At 32.7% G+C, this 19,074-nt stretch overlaps 2 protein-coding genes and 1 pseudogene across 2 annotated transcripts; 2 read left to right on the top strand and 1 right to left on the bottom strand.

Annotated features, from left to right (window-relative positions):
- The first annotated feature begins 794 nt into the window (after nt 1-794).
- Nucleotides 795-4,472, top strand: LOC101505406 (cleavage stimulating factor 64-like). Its single transcript, XM_004512800.4, has 7 exons — nt 795-1,155; nt 1,242-1,319; nt 2,269-2,307; nt 2,391-2,933; nt 3,013-3,105; nt 3,914-4,099; nt 4,179-4,472. The coding sequence occupies exons 1-7, from the start codon at nt 1,063-1,065 to the stop codon at nt 4,302-4,304; spliced, it is 1,158 nt and encodes a 385-aa protein (XP_004512857.1). The 5' UTR covers nt 795-1,062; the 3' UTR covers nt 4,305-4,472.
- Nucleotides 4,473-4,616: 144 nt separating this feature from the next.
- On the bottom strand, nt 4,617-10,703 carry LOC101505086 (uncharacterized protein PYUK71.03c-like; annotated as a pseudogene).
- A 3,917-nt stretch (nt 10,704-14,620) lies between these two features.
- Nucleotides 14,621-17,300, top strand: LOC101504763 (leucine-rich repeat extensin-like protein 4). Its single transcript, XM_004512799.4, has one exon. It carries the CDS (start codon nt 14,853-14,855, stop codon nt 16,779-16,781), a length of 1,929 nt encoding a protein of 642 aa, XP_004512856.1. The 5' UTR covers nt 14,621-14,852; the 3' UTR covers nt 16,782-17,300.
- Nucleotides 17,301-19,074: the final 1,774 nt, after the last annotated feature.

Consider the following 19,074-nt stretch of genomic DNA (forward strand, 5'->3'; position numbering starts at 1 on the left):
CTGCCCTTGCATTTCGAATCTTTCTACATTCAAGAAACTTTCGAAAGTTTCTTGTTTCGAAGATTTCAAAATATTCGAGGGATGCATTTCGAAGATTTCAAATTCAAGTAAACTTTCAAAAGTTTCTTGTGTTTCGAATCTTCCAAATCTTCGAGGGATGCATTTCAAAAGTTTCAAATAAATGCAAAGTTTCGAAAATGAACTTACTTTTGCGTTTCGAATCTTTCAGATCTTCGAGGGATGGGTTGAATCAAAATCGAATATTTGAAATTTTCGAATGACTTGGTGAAAAATGTGGGTAAATTTTTATTTTGGATTTTTATAGATGAAATGGAGGGTAAAATAGTCTTTTAATCATGACTGGGGAGGTGGCAGGTAAAATTAGGAGGTGCCTGGTACGAAACTCTTTCATGATGACCCATATTCATGAATGAGTCCGATTTCTTTAAGATCCATAAGTAAAGCATTTTTCTCTACGAAAAGTAAATCAGATCAATTAACACAATAAACCCCACAATAAAACATATCAAAATAATGATTTTTTTCTAACTCACCGTAATTAAAATATTTGATCTCAAATAAATGTGCTAAGATATATAACATTAATTCTCGAATTGACACGAAACATTTGAACTTTTTAATAATTAAGACTGCTTCTTAAATGGATAACTCCAATAATCGAATTCAAGTACTTTTATGGGATGAGTCATGTTGTCAGCCCTCATGTGGTTAAAAACCATGTTGGTTAATTTTTAAAATTGAAATTTTCAGAATTTCCTAAAATTTGATTTTAAAATTTTTGAAATGATTTTACATCCCAGAAAAAAAGAAAAAAGTAGGTGGAAAAAAAAAACGTAAACACGCACCTCTTCATTCATCACTCTTTCGTTTCTTCACCCTTCTCTTCTCTGTTTGTGTTTTTTCTCTCATCTCTCTCACTCACAATCCGATTCCAATATCCTAGATACCCGCTTCTCTCAATCCAAATCCAAATTTAAATCGAGAAACTAAGTAGGTAAATCGAACGGAGTTTGTTGCATTCTTCCAATTTTGGGCTGAGCCATGGCCGGAAAACAGGTCAGCGGCGACGGTTTATCGGTGAACCTTGCCGGAATGTCGAAGAATCAGCTCTATGATATCATATCTCAGATGAAGGTACACACATTGCATCTTCTTTCTCGCTCTTCATGTTCATGTTACCACGCTATATTGCTAACCATTTCGTTTCGTTTCCCCCTCAGAATTTGATCGAACAGAACAAGCAACAAGCTAGACAAATCCTCATCCAAAACCCTATGCTGACAAAAGCACTTTTCCAGGTTTTTAGGGTTTTCCAATTTCTTTCTCTTCTTTTCCTCATTCCACCCTTTGCCTCGATTTTTATGCTACTTCTGAATTTATTGTATTGCATACCCTTTTTTATAGTTACTATAATATACATATATTTTCTAGTAATTAGAATTTAGATGTAGAGCTGCTATTTTCTCTCTTGCGCTGCAAGCATCAGTCATAAGATAAAACCCCTAAATATAATTTTGTGAAAGAATGAATAACCACACTTATCTAACTAGGACGTTCAGTTTTGTTATACGGTGGTTAATACAAATTGTAATCGAATTGCCATCGTTTGAAACTACTAATGTTTAACTTGTTGATGCCCTGACTTGACTATTTAGCTACCGATTCAGGTTAAGTTTTTCTTTATGCTTAGACCTCATGATATGCTACACGTGAAGATTTATTTAGGGTGCCCCATTTCCTGATGTTTCTTTTGGATATCCATTAATGAGAATTTTAACTAGTTTTTACTTTAGACTTTAGAGGGTAAAGTAAGACATCTCAATTGTTGATGAGAATTTTAACACACCTGTAATTGGTTATACACGAGTATGTAATATCAACAGTTATTTTTTATTTATTTTTTTATCAACAATTAAGATTTGTTACTTGACCCTCTAAAGTGATTTGTACACTTTGGAAGAGTATGAAATATTTGAGTTATATAGGAATAAATCAGATTTCAAATCTATATGCAATCTTGTTTTTTTATACTATAGTTTGTCTTAGCATTATTATACTAGTTGTCTTACTCAAATATTGATATCTACAACTGTATGTGAATAACTGCATTTATTTTGAGACTGGCATAATGAACAGAATAGTGTGTATTTTAGTTTTAAATTAACCTTAGTTAAGTATTAAAGGGGCTTTAGTCTCATTAGTTATTTATTTAACTTTAAAAATTTTGTCCATTTTTTGTCTAATCAGGCACAAATCATGCTTGGAATGGTGCAGTCACCACAAGCGGTATTTTTTTCCCTTTATTTTGATGTCATTTTCACAACCTTCCTCTGGTAAAAAAATTCACGTAAAGAAATGTTTGGTTATAGGTTCCAAAAGTTCAGCCAGTGGGTCAGCAGACAATACAGCCAAGCATTCAGCCAGCTCCATTATTGCCTGGTCAAGGTGGCACGCAGGATCAAGCAGGTGTATCTAAAACTCATATTCCTCCGAGGAAACCCCAAAATCAGCATCCTGTTCCAGTTTCATATGCCGGTTTTCCTGCAACGAGTCATCAATCTCATCCCGTGGCTGCACATTCTTTGCCAATGCCACAACAGCCTAAAGGACATCCTACTCCCCAAGTGGCTCCGCCATCTGTTCAACAATCATCACAACTTCCAAATATATCTCCACCCTCTGTTCATTCATCTTCACAGCCACTTCATCCGACACAAATGCCAATGGCCTCGAATCAGGTGCAGCAACCATTGCAGGCACCTGGATTTCCACACATGCCTCTGCAACCGCCACCTCAACTCAGACCACCTTCAGTGCAAACCTTCCACCCGCAATATCCCCCTCAAATGGGTGGTAATTTAGGTTTTCAACATGCTGGGGCTTCCCACAATCTTCCGCAATCCATGTTTCATGTAAGGCAGATATTTCAGTTTAAAACTCATCAATGGCATGTTGAATCGTAACAGTATTGTTTGTTGATGAAATTTTCAGCCAGGTACAAAACCTCCTTCTAGTGTTGGATCTACATTCCCACTAGGGCAGACACCACTACCAGGTCAACAATCGTCTCAGTCACCATATCAGGTATGATGAGCTACAGCTAATGGTTAAGATATGAAAATGGTGTTGGTACCATGGGTTAGGGTTAGGCTCTTGTGACACCAAAATTTGTTGGCTTTATAATGCTTTCCTGCTACGATTATGCATTTTTTACTCTAATTTATTGACCAGTCAAATCCTAACATGTCTATAGAAAAGCCCTTTTGTTTTTTATGTTGGCTCTCCCCCCACAAAAAAAAAAAAAATTATTAGGCATTCAGATATTTTCCAATAGTAATGCCTCTGTGCAGATGATGTTTTGTATGGAAAGAACATTTTGGATGCAATTGAATGTTGAAACCACAGTTATCTATCCTTAGTTGCAGCATCTGGTGGCTGATTCCAAAAACACATATTTGGGATGTCTCATGTCTGCTATATCGCAAATTATATATTATATATACAAGATAAATAATTTAAACTATGTTTGTATGTGTTTGTATTCCAAAATACAAGATTACCAAAAATTGAAGACTTATATAACATATTGCATTGTCGATTACTTTGGTTGAAAGTTGAACTTGAAGCTAATAAATAACATATGGAAGAGAAAAACGTTTACACAATTTATTCGTGACAATTTCATGATTGCTCCATTTGACTTTCAATCAGTCGGTTGCATGCTGACTTTTGACCTAAACCCAAGTTGATTTTTGTGATATAAACTGAAAGAAGTAAACTAAGTAACATGACTAGAAAAGCAGTATCAGCCATAATGTTGTGTAACAATACTCTGCTGTCTGTTCAATAGTAATTGATTATTGATGTTCTAAGTCATATGCTTGTATGTCAGGTTGGAAATATGCCATTTGGATCTGATTTTGGCAATCAAGCTGGAAATGCAATGCAAGTTGATAGAGGGTCTTCTTGGATGCCTGGTCCCTCAGAAAATCTGGCACAGCATGCTGGTCCTCCGGTACTACCATCCGTGGTTTCCGGTCAGATGGGTGCTGCTAATCAGCCTCTTAGGCCTCCTGCGGTAATCATTGTGAATTAGCATTTAGTCTCTTGAATTAGTCCTGCAGTCTTATTGATATTCTCTTCTTGCTTACATGTAGTTGACACCAGAAATGGAGAAGGCACTGCTTCAGCAGGTCATGAGTCTCACACCGGAGCAGATAAATCTTCTGCCTCCGGAACAAAGAAATCAAGTGCTACAACTGCAACTGATGTTGCGTAAATGATGCAATATGTAAACACATTGTGGAAGTCCCAATCCTTTCAATGTGGCATATATTCTTATACTGTCGATGTTCAAAGTGTTTGGCTGTAGTGAATTTTTGTAGGTGATATAAAAAATCGTGTAACAAATAAGAACCATAATATTCTTTTGTGGATGTTGACTCCAAACATTCTTATTTCTTTCTATTTTTTAATTGGTGTGGGCTCCCACTTGAGGAGGGACCCACCTAACAATACTTGTACTAGGAACTAACATGATACAAATAGTCACGTGTCCATTATATTTCCTTTTTCCACATTTACTATCGAGATCATTGATAATAATATTACTTTAATCAGAAGAAATATATTGTTTATTATTACAATCAATGGATCAATTATATTATAGCTAGGATAAGATTGGAATAAAAATGCACAAAACTTGTCTGTGACTATTCCCACAAGCAGTATTTTACATATGAAATTAATAAATTCAGCTAATAACAATGTTAAATAGTCGTATGAAGTTGATAGGCATCAATTTCCACTTCTGTTGAGGGAAGGGAAGAATTGATGATCTCTATGCTCAGTTCATTTATTTTGCTGAGAAGAAGCATCTGTTCAGTCTCCAATTGGGCTATATACCCTTCTTGTGCATCCTCTAGAGTTTCAAACTCAGTCAAAGTTGTAGACAGTTCTTCCAGATTTCCGTCCTCTATTAAAGACCGAATCTTTTTCGTCATCTCCTTTATCTGATATATATTGTGCAATTTGGAGGGTATGTGAGATAGATAATGGCGGTTAATGAAAATGAGAATGCTAATAATTCACACATAATGAATTGAGTAGAACTGATGTAAAGAAAATGGTTTAGCTGATGAATGGATTGTTGTTCTAATAGAAAGGAACAATGGCTCAAAATTCTAGAAAGCAAAGCAAATGTATAGGATGTATCCAAATGCAGAGAAGGATGAACAAGAGATAGCCTGTGAATATGTTTCACGTTCACTGCCTTTTAAGACAACCAACATGATACTTCATCATCAGAGATGAAAAGGCAATCAAAGGTTAATTTTATGTGTGTTTTTGGGAAATGGAAAAAAATCTCACCTGGCTTGGAATCTGGTGTAATTTAGTCAAAGAAGGTTCAGAGTCTGGAGATTGTCTTGTTTGCATCTCTGAAACTTTTCTTGTGATTTGGATGTGGATCTCGCCACTTTTCACCCCTTGGAGAGGTATCCACTTGTCAAACCTTTGGTTCCGAGGCAACCTTTGATATTCTACAACGCATTCACCTATACTTGATGTGGGTAGTAAAGTATTGTGGTCCTTCACATGCAGTATCAACGGACTTCCATCGTCTAGGAACTCTAAGGTTTGGTCCCAATGAGGGTTGAGAGTTTTGTGTACAACCTACCAGAAAATAATGCGACAACAATTAAGCCTTACAAGAGTGAAATAATAATAACAGATATGTAATCAATCAATAGCAGCAATAAGGACATTTGATTCAAGCAAGAGGAAGTTCGGATGAAGTTTTCTAACCTTTGTTCTTTTCTTCAAGTTTCCATAGTTAACCCTCACATAAGGATCACTTGTCCCTCTAAGATCAGCAGCAATAAGGTCCCTCGCTTCAATAAGAACAAGTTTGATCCAACCATTGCCGGAAGCTGGACCCTGTGTCCATTTCAAAGTAGTGCTTGTTAGAAGAATGAACATGCCAAAAATTCAGTTTTGTACATTATTAAAAGAATCGTTGTTTTCCTCTTAAAGAAAGCATACCTCTGACCCCTCTTTGTCTTTCGCCCTAATTGCTTCTATTTTAAGTCTTAATTCACCAGAACACACTCCTTCAAGTGGGATCCATACATCCCTAATTGACCCTTCTACAAGTCCTTCCAAATTTACATGTGCACTACCAATGTTTTCGTCTCCAAATATTTCTTCACTAAAGCATTTCACATTGAGGTATTCATCACCACCATTCTCATCTACCTCAAATGTCTCATTCCAAACAGGATTTGTAGTAGTAGGAGGAGGAGCAATCTTTGTTTTCATGACAACCTGAACAGATTATCAATAACAGAATCAGGTAAAGTGTCATTATGAAACTTACATCGCATCAAAATATATTTCAATATAAATTACAAAGCATTAAGACTTAAAATTATCCAAAAGACAACCAGTACCTCTCACCTTTCCATACTGCAACTTAATGTAAGGGTCAAATTTTCCAAATCTGTCATTTACTGCTAGAGCCTTTGCTTCCGCAACAGTTATCTTAAGTTTCCTTCCAGTTTTTGATAGAAGATTTGTTGATCCCCTAAGTGATTTCTGAGGACTAGCCTGGAGATTGTTCAAGCTATGTGAACCATCAGAGAATTGCCACTCTTTGACTACGATTCTCACCTTTAACTAAAAAAGTGAATTAAAAGAGTTAAAATGGATGAAACATTTCATTTACTAACGATTTGAATTTCACTTAGAAAGGGTACAACTACTTCCATTTTGAAGAGAGAAAATGTCTCTATGAAGACAACTTGATAGTGACTCTATCATGAAGAATTCGTTAGAAAAGAAGCAATAGAAAATTATGCCATGTAAGTATCTAGAACATTAAAAGGTTGATGTAGAAATCACAAAATACAAACAATTTGATACAATAAACTCATTAATCGTAGGATAACAATATGATATTGCAGTTACAACTTACAAGCATTACTCCATAAACACTATATCAACATGAAACTCTACCACTCCATTTTAAATGATTATATAATCATGGACAACTGTGAAATATATAAAAACCATTTATGATTTTTCATCTAATAATTTAAGCTTCAAGGAGAATTTGTCCTTGACATAACATCAGAGACTTTGTGACCAAGGTGGTATAATCAGGTTCATTTTATATTGCCATATAAAAAATGATATATAATACTTAATTCATGCAATCAGATTCTTGTTTCTTAGTACTAGAAGAGCATATATTTTCTAGTCAGGAAAGAAGAACGACCTCTTAAGCTTTGATTAAAACCAAACACAGCTAATGTTAGATGACCAAGTTCTATGTACCATAAAAAAGCAAAGAAAGCTTGAAAGATAGGCAAATATTGTACCTCTGCTGAGTTGGCCCCCTCAAATGGGACAACCATTTCAACTTCCTCTCCACAAAACTTTGCATGTCTTGCTATTACACCAGAATCAGGCCCTATTGCCCACATTATTGTTGAATCGTCCCCCACATGCCTCATCTTTTCAGAGACATAAAGAAATAAGTTAGCTTTGAATGTCATATATTTATTGACAGCCAATTAATAATCCCCTATTGCTAGCTCCAAAAAACAAACATCTATGAGGTGACGGTACCTTGATTTCACAACATGCTAAGTAGTCATACTTCACACTATCCGGGGGGCACTCATAAAGATTGAAGCGAACTATTCCTGTATTATCATGTAAAACCATATTAAAAGTAGCATCCCACCTTGGAGTTGAACCAAGGCTCACACCTGTTCTCCTTGTCAGCTCCTCCGCTTCTACCTCTACAAATGTCTGTAAGTCCTTGTCACTCAAGTTGTTTTCTAAACAGCCATTGCTTGTGCCATTTTGTTGCTTCCCTTTGAAGTTACTCCTAGAAAGTTTGTTTGCAGAAATCACTGAAACATATATCATTCCTCCAACAGCATATTTCCTTAAGTCAACTGCAGGCAAACTGAAACAACGGCGCCGAGGTTCCACCATGGTCTTTACTAAAGTATCAGTAAAAAGTTTAACCTGTATGAAAGATAAACAAACTATCAGCATGAAACATCATACGATGCGGGAAAATTCAGAGAGAAAGCCAGCGCAGGAGACTTTAAATGTCAGGGAATGTTTCAAGATAAACGAGCATAAGGCAAAAAATTATATATATATGATTTTTGTAGTGAACAGTTTCCTAATTCATTTACTCCAAATTGAGTCAGAAATATAGATATCAAGTTTATCTAAAACAGGGACAAATTAGATTCTCTGAAATATACCAGCCAAGGAGAAACACCAGGCAACTCAGTGGCTGATTGGCTTCCTCCGCTTCCAAAGGCAATTCCTATTCTAACCTCAGGTATCGATACAAATGAATACAGAAGTGCTTTTCCATCTAGAATTGGTGTCAAAAGAAGCTGCAAAAATAATTTGAATGATTAGATTATGAAAAATAACAAGTAGTGCCTCAGAACTTCAGGAATATGTCTAACGAAAATAATCATCTTTAAAACTGTAGTATACCGGTAATCATATTTATAGTTCTATATTAATAACCAACCTAATAGGTATATTTCTACCACTTCATTTTATAGGTATAATTCATGCCAGAGAAGCATAAATGCAAAGGGTGTTATTTCACATACATCACCCTTGATATGAAGACTGTTAATCAGAATTCTGGCAGTACCAACGGCAAGTTTAGCAACCATCAAAATGCTCATTTCACTCGTGTCCCAATCAAAGCCCATTTTCAGGACTCTCTGTGAATATCAATAGAATTCTATATTAAAATCTCATATATGTGGAATATATAAATACTTATGGAAAAAACCATTAGTCATAGACCTTAAATAAACAAAAGCATCTACAAAGTTGTATAGAATGACATCTGAAATGTGATGCAAACTAAAACCTGATCACCAGAGGTTGACCATCTCAGCCCTTGAAGTCCCAAACTGGGAGGGCGTGATCCAAGTGAAAATTCCTGCATCTCAACTCTTTCCTGCAGAAATTATTACTTTAGTTCAATTCAGTACATATCATCCAAAGTTCCAGCATATATTGAATTGAATGTTCAAACATTTTTGTTAAATAAATGTGAAACTCTTCTACAGATGAAAATGATTGTTACTTACTATAAATCTTGGTTTCCGCAGCTTTAAACGTTTCTGGAACACAAAAGAAAGACAAAATTTATGAGTTAATTCCATACTTGCTGACTCACAAATTCAAACGTACAATAAAGGCGTAAATATATTATTGATGTAGTAGTTAAGAAAAGAGAGGGAAACTTCACCTCTACTATGGCTGATAACCTTTTTGAGAGCTTAGGATTAAAATAGTTAGACCAGATTTGTGTCAACAGCAGATTCAACCACTCACATGGTTCCAATGGTGTGACAGGCTATAGTGTACACAGAAAGGAAGTTGAAATCAGCATAGCAAAGCTCACTCATGAGTCATGAGAGTGCCAAAGGGATAATTGGAGTGAAAAAGATACCGATGTATTGACTATGATACGATTCCATTTCTTGTTCAAGTCCTCCTCAAGTAGTTTCCGTTGGTATTTCCCATACTGTAAAATAAAGAACACGGGAAATATCAACATAGGTTGCTGTGTGGAAGGAATGTTCTTTCTCATGAAAAAACAGAAACAGGACTAATTGCTTCTTGTTCCATTGCTCTTCAACAAAGGTCCAATAAATACACAATATATATTTTGTGCAAGAACTTTGGTCCGAAGCCAGAAACTAATCCCTTGAAATATTGAGATTCATTTAAGGGAATGGCGTCAAGTAAATCCGCATCAGTGTTGTCAATTGCGGATTGCAAAAAATAGCAGTTTGTTCAAATTCCACTATCTTTTAGTGTTATAGTGCCGCAATAGCAGCTATTTAACAACACTTTGTACTAAATAGTATATCACAGAACAATAGTGATTTGTTCAAATTCCATTAGTGGCTATGTGACAACATTGATCCACATTTCAACCCTCGAAATTGTAAGGTCAAACAATTTAGTCTCTCAAATTTACAAAACAGCAAATTAATCTCTTAAAGTAAAGAACATCAAAATTGTCGCGCTCAATTTGTAGAAAAGTACTAAATAAACTAACACCGTTCAATTTAAGTGACTAAATTGTTATTTCGTAAATTTGAGATATTAAATTTACCGACTCTAACAACTACTCACTGACCTATCTTAACAAATGCTCTTTGAAACAGACATAAATTATCAACTGTTTAGTTTCCAAAAGATCAATTGAAGTATTGATTCTAACAACTTGAAGAACGAGAGAAAGAAAGATTACCTGTGTAGATGCGCAGAGAACAAGTGCAAGTGGAAGCCAATTGGAGAAAGAGAAGATCCATTTGTGAATAACGAAAGCAATAAAAAAGAGTAAAAGAAAGTATGAAATACGTGTCTTCTCCAAATGCTTTAACAACTTCACTGCACCTTCTTCCAAATTATTTGGAATCAAACTTTTCTTACTAGTAGTAGTACTACTGCTGCTGCTCATCGTAGTAAGAGAGAAATAGAAAAAGGAAAGAAAAAAAGTGCTTGCAGATTTTACTTCGTATATATATACATGGCGGTTATTATTATTATTATTATTATTATTATTATTATTATTATTATTATTATTATTGTGATGGGAAATTAAATCTGGTATTTGTATGGAGGGAAATTGAACGTGATAATAAAATAGGAATGATCATAGGAGAGCAAGAAATGCATATTCTCGAGAAATATCTTGGAAAATGGAACCTGTATTGTATCAATGTGGTAAAAGTGCCCAATTTCTTCTTATAAAAATGAAAGTGTCCAACTCTTGATTTATCTTGTCTAAAGTGACTGCTTCGTACGGTGAATAAGTTAAGAGTTAGAGATTGTCACAGCTCGTAATTGATTATATACTGTATTTAATTTTTTTTATTTTAGGAATATGTATATCTGATATTAATAATTCATTAATTAATTAATAGTTTGATATTTTTTATTTTATTTTTTAAAATGAACTATACACTTTTAAAAGTGTAAGATCCCAATTTTTGTGGTTGCTATATTCTACTCGACTTTCATTACTACTGACTTAGAACAGAAAAAATGAACTCATTTACTTCAATTTTTTTGGTGCATTTTAATTTTTAAAAGAAATTTTGTAAGATTTAATTTAATCGATAAAAAAAATAAAATCATCTTTCAATCTATGAAAAAAATAAAGTAGACAACCTAATTTTTATTTGAACCATAGTCACAAAGAAATAAGCAATTATATTTTTAATTAGAATTTGTCTTGTGTCATACCAACAACACACCGTTCAAATTTTTTACTTTTTTAAGAATATCATAAGACTCAAAAAATACTAAGAGAGAACAATTCACTTTACACTGTAGAGTTCAAAAACAAACAAAAATCCATAATTTAAAAACACATTTTATGAAGAAAAAAGGATCAATATATTTTTACCAAAGTAGAGAAGAAAAAAAAAATAGAATCTAATTTTTTATTTTTTTATGTTATTTACAAATTTTTTTATTGATGTTACTTATATGTTTTTTTATATTATTTAAAATTTATATAAAATAGTGTTTATGTGTAAATCAATTAAGATTAATTTAATTAAAAAATGTTAGTTGACAACATTATTATGAATTTTGTTTCTGATGTAACGATGAAATTGTCACCTTTTAATTATTGTGATAATCTAATTGTCCCTTTTAAAATTAATTTTTTTAATGAAGGTTTAGATAAAGATCAAATTGTTCTTAATTTTTTTTTAAGACTAAAAATTGTTTTTATTTTTTTCATTAAATTGGATCTCTTAATTTCTATGAGGGATGAAAATTGATCTTCAGTTTTTTTGGGTGAAAGTTAATGAATTTTCCGATGACAAAATTTAAATTAGACAATGATGTTTTAATTCAAAATAAAGAAAACTTCAATTCATTAAACATTTACATTGGTTTCCTCCGACATCACTATCAAAGTGGATCATTTATTTAATTCAATTGTGTAAATTGTCTAAAATTATAATTTATTTTCATAATTATTAATAGGCGTGTTAATTATTTTTCACAAAAATACTCCTAATAAATTTAATACTTTCAGCGTTATTGACTTGTTGTTTTACTAAAACATTAACTAAAGGGAAATTTTATAATATTCGGACACTATCTTGGACAAATTTAATATATTTTAATAAAAGAAAACTACAGTATAAAAGATAAACTTATGGTTTGTTTGATTTATATTTTAAAAATTCTATTTTAGTATTTTAAAATTTTAAAATTTGTTTAGATTACTTATTTTTAAAAACTATTTTATAAAATTATTTTTAATATTATACTTTTTGAAATTAAAAAAGTAAAAAAGATGAATAGTGTTTTCCTTTAGAGGATCCTCTCAGCCGTAGAAATTAATACCCAACTCTATTTTTAATTATGATACTAATTCTTTTTATTTATTATTTTCAAAGTTCAAAAAATTATTAATTATTGTTTTGTCAAAAATAACCTAAACTATTTATTATAGTAAGAAAGATAGTCGAAATGCGAGGATAAATTATTTAGGGTGCTAAAGAAAATAAGATAAATAATATCATAAAAATTAAAATTTAATGGTTTGCTTAGTATGTAAAAATAATTATAAAAGAAGTGAGTTTGATATGAGATAGATCAAACATCAATGACTTGTTTGATTGTGTTTTATTTTTTAGTTTTTAAAAATTATTTTATAAATAAATTTTTAAAAAATGTTTTTAAAAGGAAAATTTAAAAAAAAATATTTTTGACAACTCTAATTTTTAAAACAGTTTTTGACTAGAGAGTTAAAAAAATTAAAAAAAAATGAAAAGTAAGGAATTGTGTGATTCACATCCCAAAAACTCTATTTTAGTATTTTAAAATTTAAAAATTAAAAAAATTATTTTTAAAAACTATTTTTAATATTATACTTTTTAAAACTAAAAAAGTAAAACAGATAAATTGTGTTTTACTTTTCATTTTTCAATTTTTTTAACTCTCTAGTCAAAACTGTTTTAAAAATTAGATTTGCCTAACAAACTTTTTTAAAAATTTATTTTTAAAAATAATTTTTAAAAAGTAAAACACAATCAAACAAACCATTACTTTTTAAAAATGTTGTGTAAAATTATTTTTAATATTATACTTTTTAAAACTAAAAAAACAAAATAGATAAATGGTGTTCTACTTTTCATTTTTCCGTTTTTTTAACTCTCTAGTCAAAAACTGTTTTAAAAATTGGAGTTGTCAATTTTTTTTTAAATTCTCTTTTTAAAAATAATTTAAAAAAATTTATTTATAAAATAGTTTTTAAAAACTAAAAAGTAAAACACAATCAAACAAGTCCTAAGTAATTCAAACAAGTTTTTTAGTTTTTAAATTTTGAAATACTAAAATATAATTTTTAGGGTGTGAATCAAACAACCCCTCATTTTTCTTTATTTTCTTGAAGGGATCCTAAAAAAATATGTTGCAAGTAGAAACATTCAAATTGTATTTTTAATATAGATTTCGCTAATGTTTGTAGATCTTTACTGTACTATTTTTTCTTTGCTGTAATTTTATCTCTATGGATATTTTTGGTAACATTTTTAATAAGAAAATAATTTGCATCTTGAATGGTTGTTTTATTGGTTTTTTGTATAGTCCCCAAAAAAATTATATTTCTTTCATATCATTTTCAAAAACATTTTAAAGTGTTAACAAATGATATGTGATTAATTTGAAGTGTCAATGTAGTTGAGATGTCATATTAATTATGTGATGCATTTGCACTTTATTTTTTATCTAAAAAAAGTATTGCGCTTCATAAATGATTTATGTCTCCTCGTGTGTTGTTAAGGCCTATTTCAGTAGTATATATTATGAATTTTGATCTTATATTATGGGACAAATAAAAAATGAAAAATGTCTTATAATGAAAGAAGAGAGACTAATATGTCTCATTTATACAATTGTCAAATATTTATTAATTTATTATTTACGTACAATAACTAAATAGTATGTGTTCAAAATATTAGGAACTAATTTGAGTCTTCACTCTATTGTTTAATTGATACTTCAAAACTTGGATTCAATTATGATTGTATATTTAAACTTTTAGATGAATAATAATCTCTTCATTTTTAATTATAAAACTCGTTTTTCTTTTTCTTTGTTCTTTAAAATAATTTTTTGTTCACAAATTTTAATATGCTTAATAATTACTTTATTAAAATATCTCTATTTAATCTATAACGGGAAAACGTAAGTTACATTTTTCTTTCACTCATTTCATTATTAATTGTAAAAGTATATCTGTATATATATATATATATATATATATATTTCAAACAAGTTTATTACTAACACTTTTTTTAACACATTTGATTTTTGTCGGAGGTTTTTATAATAACGGTAGGTGATTATTAATAATTTTTGTTTGTAGTATTTTTCCCGTGATCCATTTTGAATTTTGTAGATATAGAAACAGGACATATCTACAACTGCATCACAATTATTCAAAAGAGTTCATTATTACTCCATTATTACTATCTGCAGTAGAGCAGCTGGCTGGCCGTATACGCGTATACTACGAAATTGTCCCCCAACCCAACACTTCAAAATGTAGTACTAAATCAGGTCTTTAAACCTCACACCTCCAAAATTCATTAAAACAAACTCTTCAGCCTCCACAACTTCATCTTCCTTATAACTCAAAGGTTATATAATATACACTTGTCCAAACCCCACACACATACATTCCAAAAAAAGAAATGAAAAGGTGAGGAATAAATAAAAAACCCTCTCGCAATAAGATGAAGAAAGAACAAACACTCCTCTTTGTTACTTTGTTTCTAACCACACTCTCCCAATGCAGTACCTCCCAGTCCCACGAAGCGTCAAATAATGAATCCCTCATAACCATAGATGATCCATCTCTTGTCTTCGAAAATAACCGTATCAGAAACGCTTACATAGCATTTCAAGCTTGGAAACAAGCCATTCTCTCTGATCCACAAAACTTCACTACTAATTGGGTCGGGTCCAATGTATGCAGCTACACCGGGGTTTACTGTGCACAAGCACTAGACAACCCCAATATACGCACGGTAGCCGGTATTGATCTCAACCACGCCGACATTGCCGGTTATTTACCGGATGAACTTGGCCTATTGGTAGATCTAGCACTTTTCCACATAAACTCCAACAGATTCTGTGGCACTGTACCACACAGTTTCAACAAGTTGAAACTTCTATTCGAATTGGATCTAAGTAACAACAGATTCGCGGGGAAGTTTCCAGAAGTTGTACTACGACTTCCCGTTCTCAAATTTTTGGATATAAGGTTCAACGAATTCGAAGGTTCGGTTCCTAAAGAGTTGTTTGATAAAGACCTAGACGCTATTTTCGTAAACGACAATCGTTTTGCATTTGAACTTCCTGAAAACTTTGGAAACTCCCCTGTCTCCGTCGTCGTTTTGGCAAATAATAAATTCCAAGGGTGTATTCCTTCGAGTTTGGGAAACATGTCTAATTTGAACGAAATTAATTTCATGAACAATGCGTTTAGGTCATGTTTGCCTTCTGAGATTGGGATGCTGAAGAATCTAACGGTTTTCGATGTGAGTTTCAATCAATTGGTGGGTCCATTACCAGATGCTATTGGAGGTGCAGTGAGTTTGGAGCAGCTTAATGTAGCGGATAATTCCTTCTCTGGTAAAATTCCGGCGAGTATTTGTATGTTGCCTAATCTTAAGAACTTTACGTTTTCGGATAATTTCTTTACTGGTGAACCTCCGGCGTGTTTTGGTGTTCCGGCAATTGATGATAAGGGAAATTGTCTGCCGTCGAGGCCGTTTCAGAAGCCTCCGGGGCAATGTCAGACATTTTTGTCTAAGCCGCTGGATTGTAAGTCGTTTAGGTGTAAACCATTTGTTCCTTCTTTTGCTTCGCCACCGTCGGTGGTGACACCTTCATCTCCGCCGTCGCCGGCAAGATCACCTTTCTCTCCACCACCGACAATAGTGTCGCCTATCTCCCCACAACCGTCGGTAGCGCCACCTATCTCTCAATCACCGCCGGTAGTTTCACCTTCCTCTCCACCACAGCCAATAGTGTCACCTATCTCTCCGCCACATCCGGTAGTTTCACCTTCCTCTCCATCACCGCCGGTAGTTTCACATAAATCTCCACCACCTCGAATAGTGTCACCTATCTCTCCACCATCGCCGGTAGTGGCACCTTCCTCTCCGCCACGAATGCACTCTGCTCCGCCTGTGTATTCACCACCACCACCACCTTCTTCATCTACATCTCCAAAACCACCGGTGATATCTCCACCGTCATCTACTCCAATGCCGCCGTCTCCCCCACTAAATTCACCTCCACCGTCTGCTCCTTATAATGGCCATTCGCCACCTCCAACTCATTCTCCTCTATCGCCCCCTCCTTCACCTGTTCATTCAACACCACCATCTCAATCTCCATCACCTTCTATTGAATCTCCTCCGCCACCGTCACCACCACCTTGTGAAGAGCATTCACCTCCGCATCCACCACCATCTTCTTCTTCCACACCACCACCAGTAAATGTTTCTCCACCTCCTTCCCCTGTTCATTATAGCTCTCCGCCGCCGCCAGCATTACGGCCTCCTCCTCCACCATCATCCCCTGCATATGAAGGTCCTTTGCCACCCATATTTGGACTGCCATACGCATCACCTCCACCACCGCCTTTCTATTGATTCATTTGATATCTTATCTTCTCTTACCGTTTCCCATTACAAACAACAACACTAGTCAGTTATCCACGCTTTTGTTATTTTGGTTGAGATCGTACTCGATTTTGCTTTGCGATTCTCGTCGCTTATGGTGGAAAATTACTTAACAAGAGTTTGTGCGAGGCATTGTATGTTCTTGTTCTGTGTTGATGTCTTATGTCGTCAAAAGAAACAGTGAACACGTTGCAGAAATATATATATATATATATATATATATATATATATATATGTAAGGGGTGAAAGCCTCTCTGTATTGATTTTAATTGTTATGAATATTTAGTTGTAAAATGAAAAGTGGTCAAGGATGAGTAGATTGTGGAGAAGAAAATGTATGTATGGGGATGAATTAGAATTTTGAGACCACAATTCATGGCCACAAAAATTTTTGCTTTCCAATTTATATTATTATTATTAATGTAGTTAATGGTTTATGAACATTTCCCTTCTATTGATTTTGTGAAATGAGATTTGGGATACAACTCATTTCCCTTGTTAGCCTCTCAGATATTTATGTTTCTGCTGTGAGAAATTGGCAATATGAATCTGCATTAATTCCTTGAAACAGATGTGTAGAAAACAGTGGGGGTATTGTTTTGTGCTTGATATTTCTCGTTTTAACACTAATCAAGTTAATTAGATTTAGACGTACGTAAATTAGTAATAATGGATTAATGGTGTTGCCGAAGAACATCCCAAGCTAGGGAGCTTCTGCAATACATTATTGTTTAATGAAGTCCTTTTCTTTATTTGGTTAATAATAGTAATGTTTAAGATCCCTTCCCTCCATGTGCAAACTGTCTTCTTAGTATTGAGATTTGAGTTACACATTTTCCCATTTCACTGTGAACATTGTAATTGTTAAGTTTGTGGAGTAAAATAATAAGTGAACTATAGGCAACTCTTTTTCAAGACATTGCGTCTCTGTGGTGAAAATTTGATGGTCATGATCTTTGTATCTTCTTCTCATTCTCAATGGCCATTGCATTTGAAATAAATAAATGATTTTTCTAAAATCAGAGTGTACTATCATTGATTTAAAAGACTATCATTGATTTTTTTAAACTAAATGAGTTTCTTGTCCGAGTGACTGTGTGCTTTGCGATACAAATATGGAACAATATTGTTGGCATCTATTCTTCTCGTGCTTTATTGCCCAAGCTTGTTGGAAGCAACTTCATTGGTAATTAATCGAGCCTCTTTTAGTTGAGCTGCAAAATTTGGTCATTAATCGAGCCTCTTTTAGTTGAGGTGCAAAATTTGGCTAAATAAAAGCCGCAGTCCCTCAACTTAATTTCATTCAACGTTTTAGTCATTTATTTTTATCTTTTTTCCGATTTGATTTTTTATTTTAATTTTAATTGACAATTTGATCTTTTATGTTTTAAAATGTCAATAATATTATCTTTTTTTTTTACAAAAATTAATCAAAATTTTCAAACAGAACTCATAAAATTAATTATATTCTTCAATATAATACAAATTTCATCAAATTCATAACACAAATCTTCAAATAAATTCATATTTTCATTCTTTATTTGATGTTTTTAGAAATAAAATATCAAATCGGGAAAAAAAAAAATAAAATAAAGGACTAAAACGTTAACTGAAATTAAGTTAAGGGACTATGAGTGATATTTAGCCTACAAAATTTCATTGACACATTCTCTATCATTTTCTCCTTGTTTGTAAGTGTGAATCAAAACCTCTTAGATGCGAATTTTTGTTGGGTATAATTTAATTTAGGTTTTTTATGCTATGTTAGATAGTGGTTTCTGTTATATTAGTTAATGGTTGTTATTTATTTTATTTTTTATTGATAAATATTAGTACTATAGTATATTATGTTGGTATTTTTTCACACATTAGGGTTTGAACTCCAATTTTTTCACCTTCAGCTCCTTTAATCCCTTGACTTAAATAACTTAAGTTATCAATCTTCGTTAATGGTTAATATAACAACTAAAAATTTAATTGTTATTGAGTTAGTTTGTGTCTTTTGATAATAGACAACAAAAGAATTAAAAGTAATTTCTTGACGCAATCGAACATTTAGTTGTATGTTGGATTAATATAAGATGTTTAAAATTACATATTTTAACTATAATTTTATAATTTAAAATGTCAAGTTCAAATCTGCACCATCTAATTTTGATCGAACGATTAATGATGTTCGAATGCGTGTTGAAATATTGATGGTAGGGAAACCAATTTCTAAAATTATGTCTAGCTAAAAATGAGCGAGGAAATAATAAATAGT

This window comes from Cicer arietinum, chromosome 6, assembly GCF_000331145.2.
Source record: "Cicer arietinum cultivar CDC Frontier isolate Library 1 chromosome 6, Cicar.CDCFrontier_v2.0, whole genome shotgun sequence".
NCBI classification, from domain to species: Eukaryota; Viridiplantae; Streptophyta; class Magnoliopsida; order Fabales; family Fabaceae; genus Cicer; species Cicer arietinum.

Excerpts from the sequence above, each read along its gene's own strand:
- LOC101504763 (XM_004512799.4), top strand. The coding sequence starts at position 14,853 with ATGAAGAAAGAACAAACACTCCTCTTTGTTACTTTGTTTCTAACCACA.
- LOC101505406 (XM_004512800.4), top strand. The coding sequence starts at position 1,063 with ATGGCCGGAAAACAGGTCAGCGGCGACGGTTTATCGGTGAACCTTGCC. Across the intron at positions 2,308-2,390 it reads TGGTGCAGTCACCACAAGCG|GTTCCAAAAGTTCAGCCAGT; the intron begins GTATTTTTTTCC and ends GTTTGGTTATAG. Across the intron at positions 3,106-3,913 it reads CGTCTCAGTCACCATATCAG|GTTGGAAATATGCCATTTGG; the intron begins GTATGATGAGCT and ends CTTGTATGTCAG.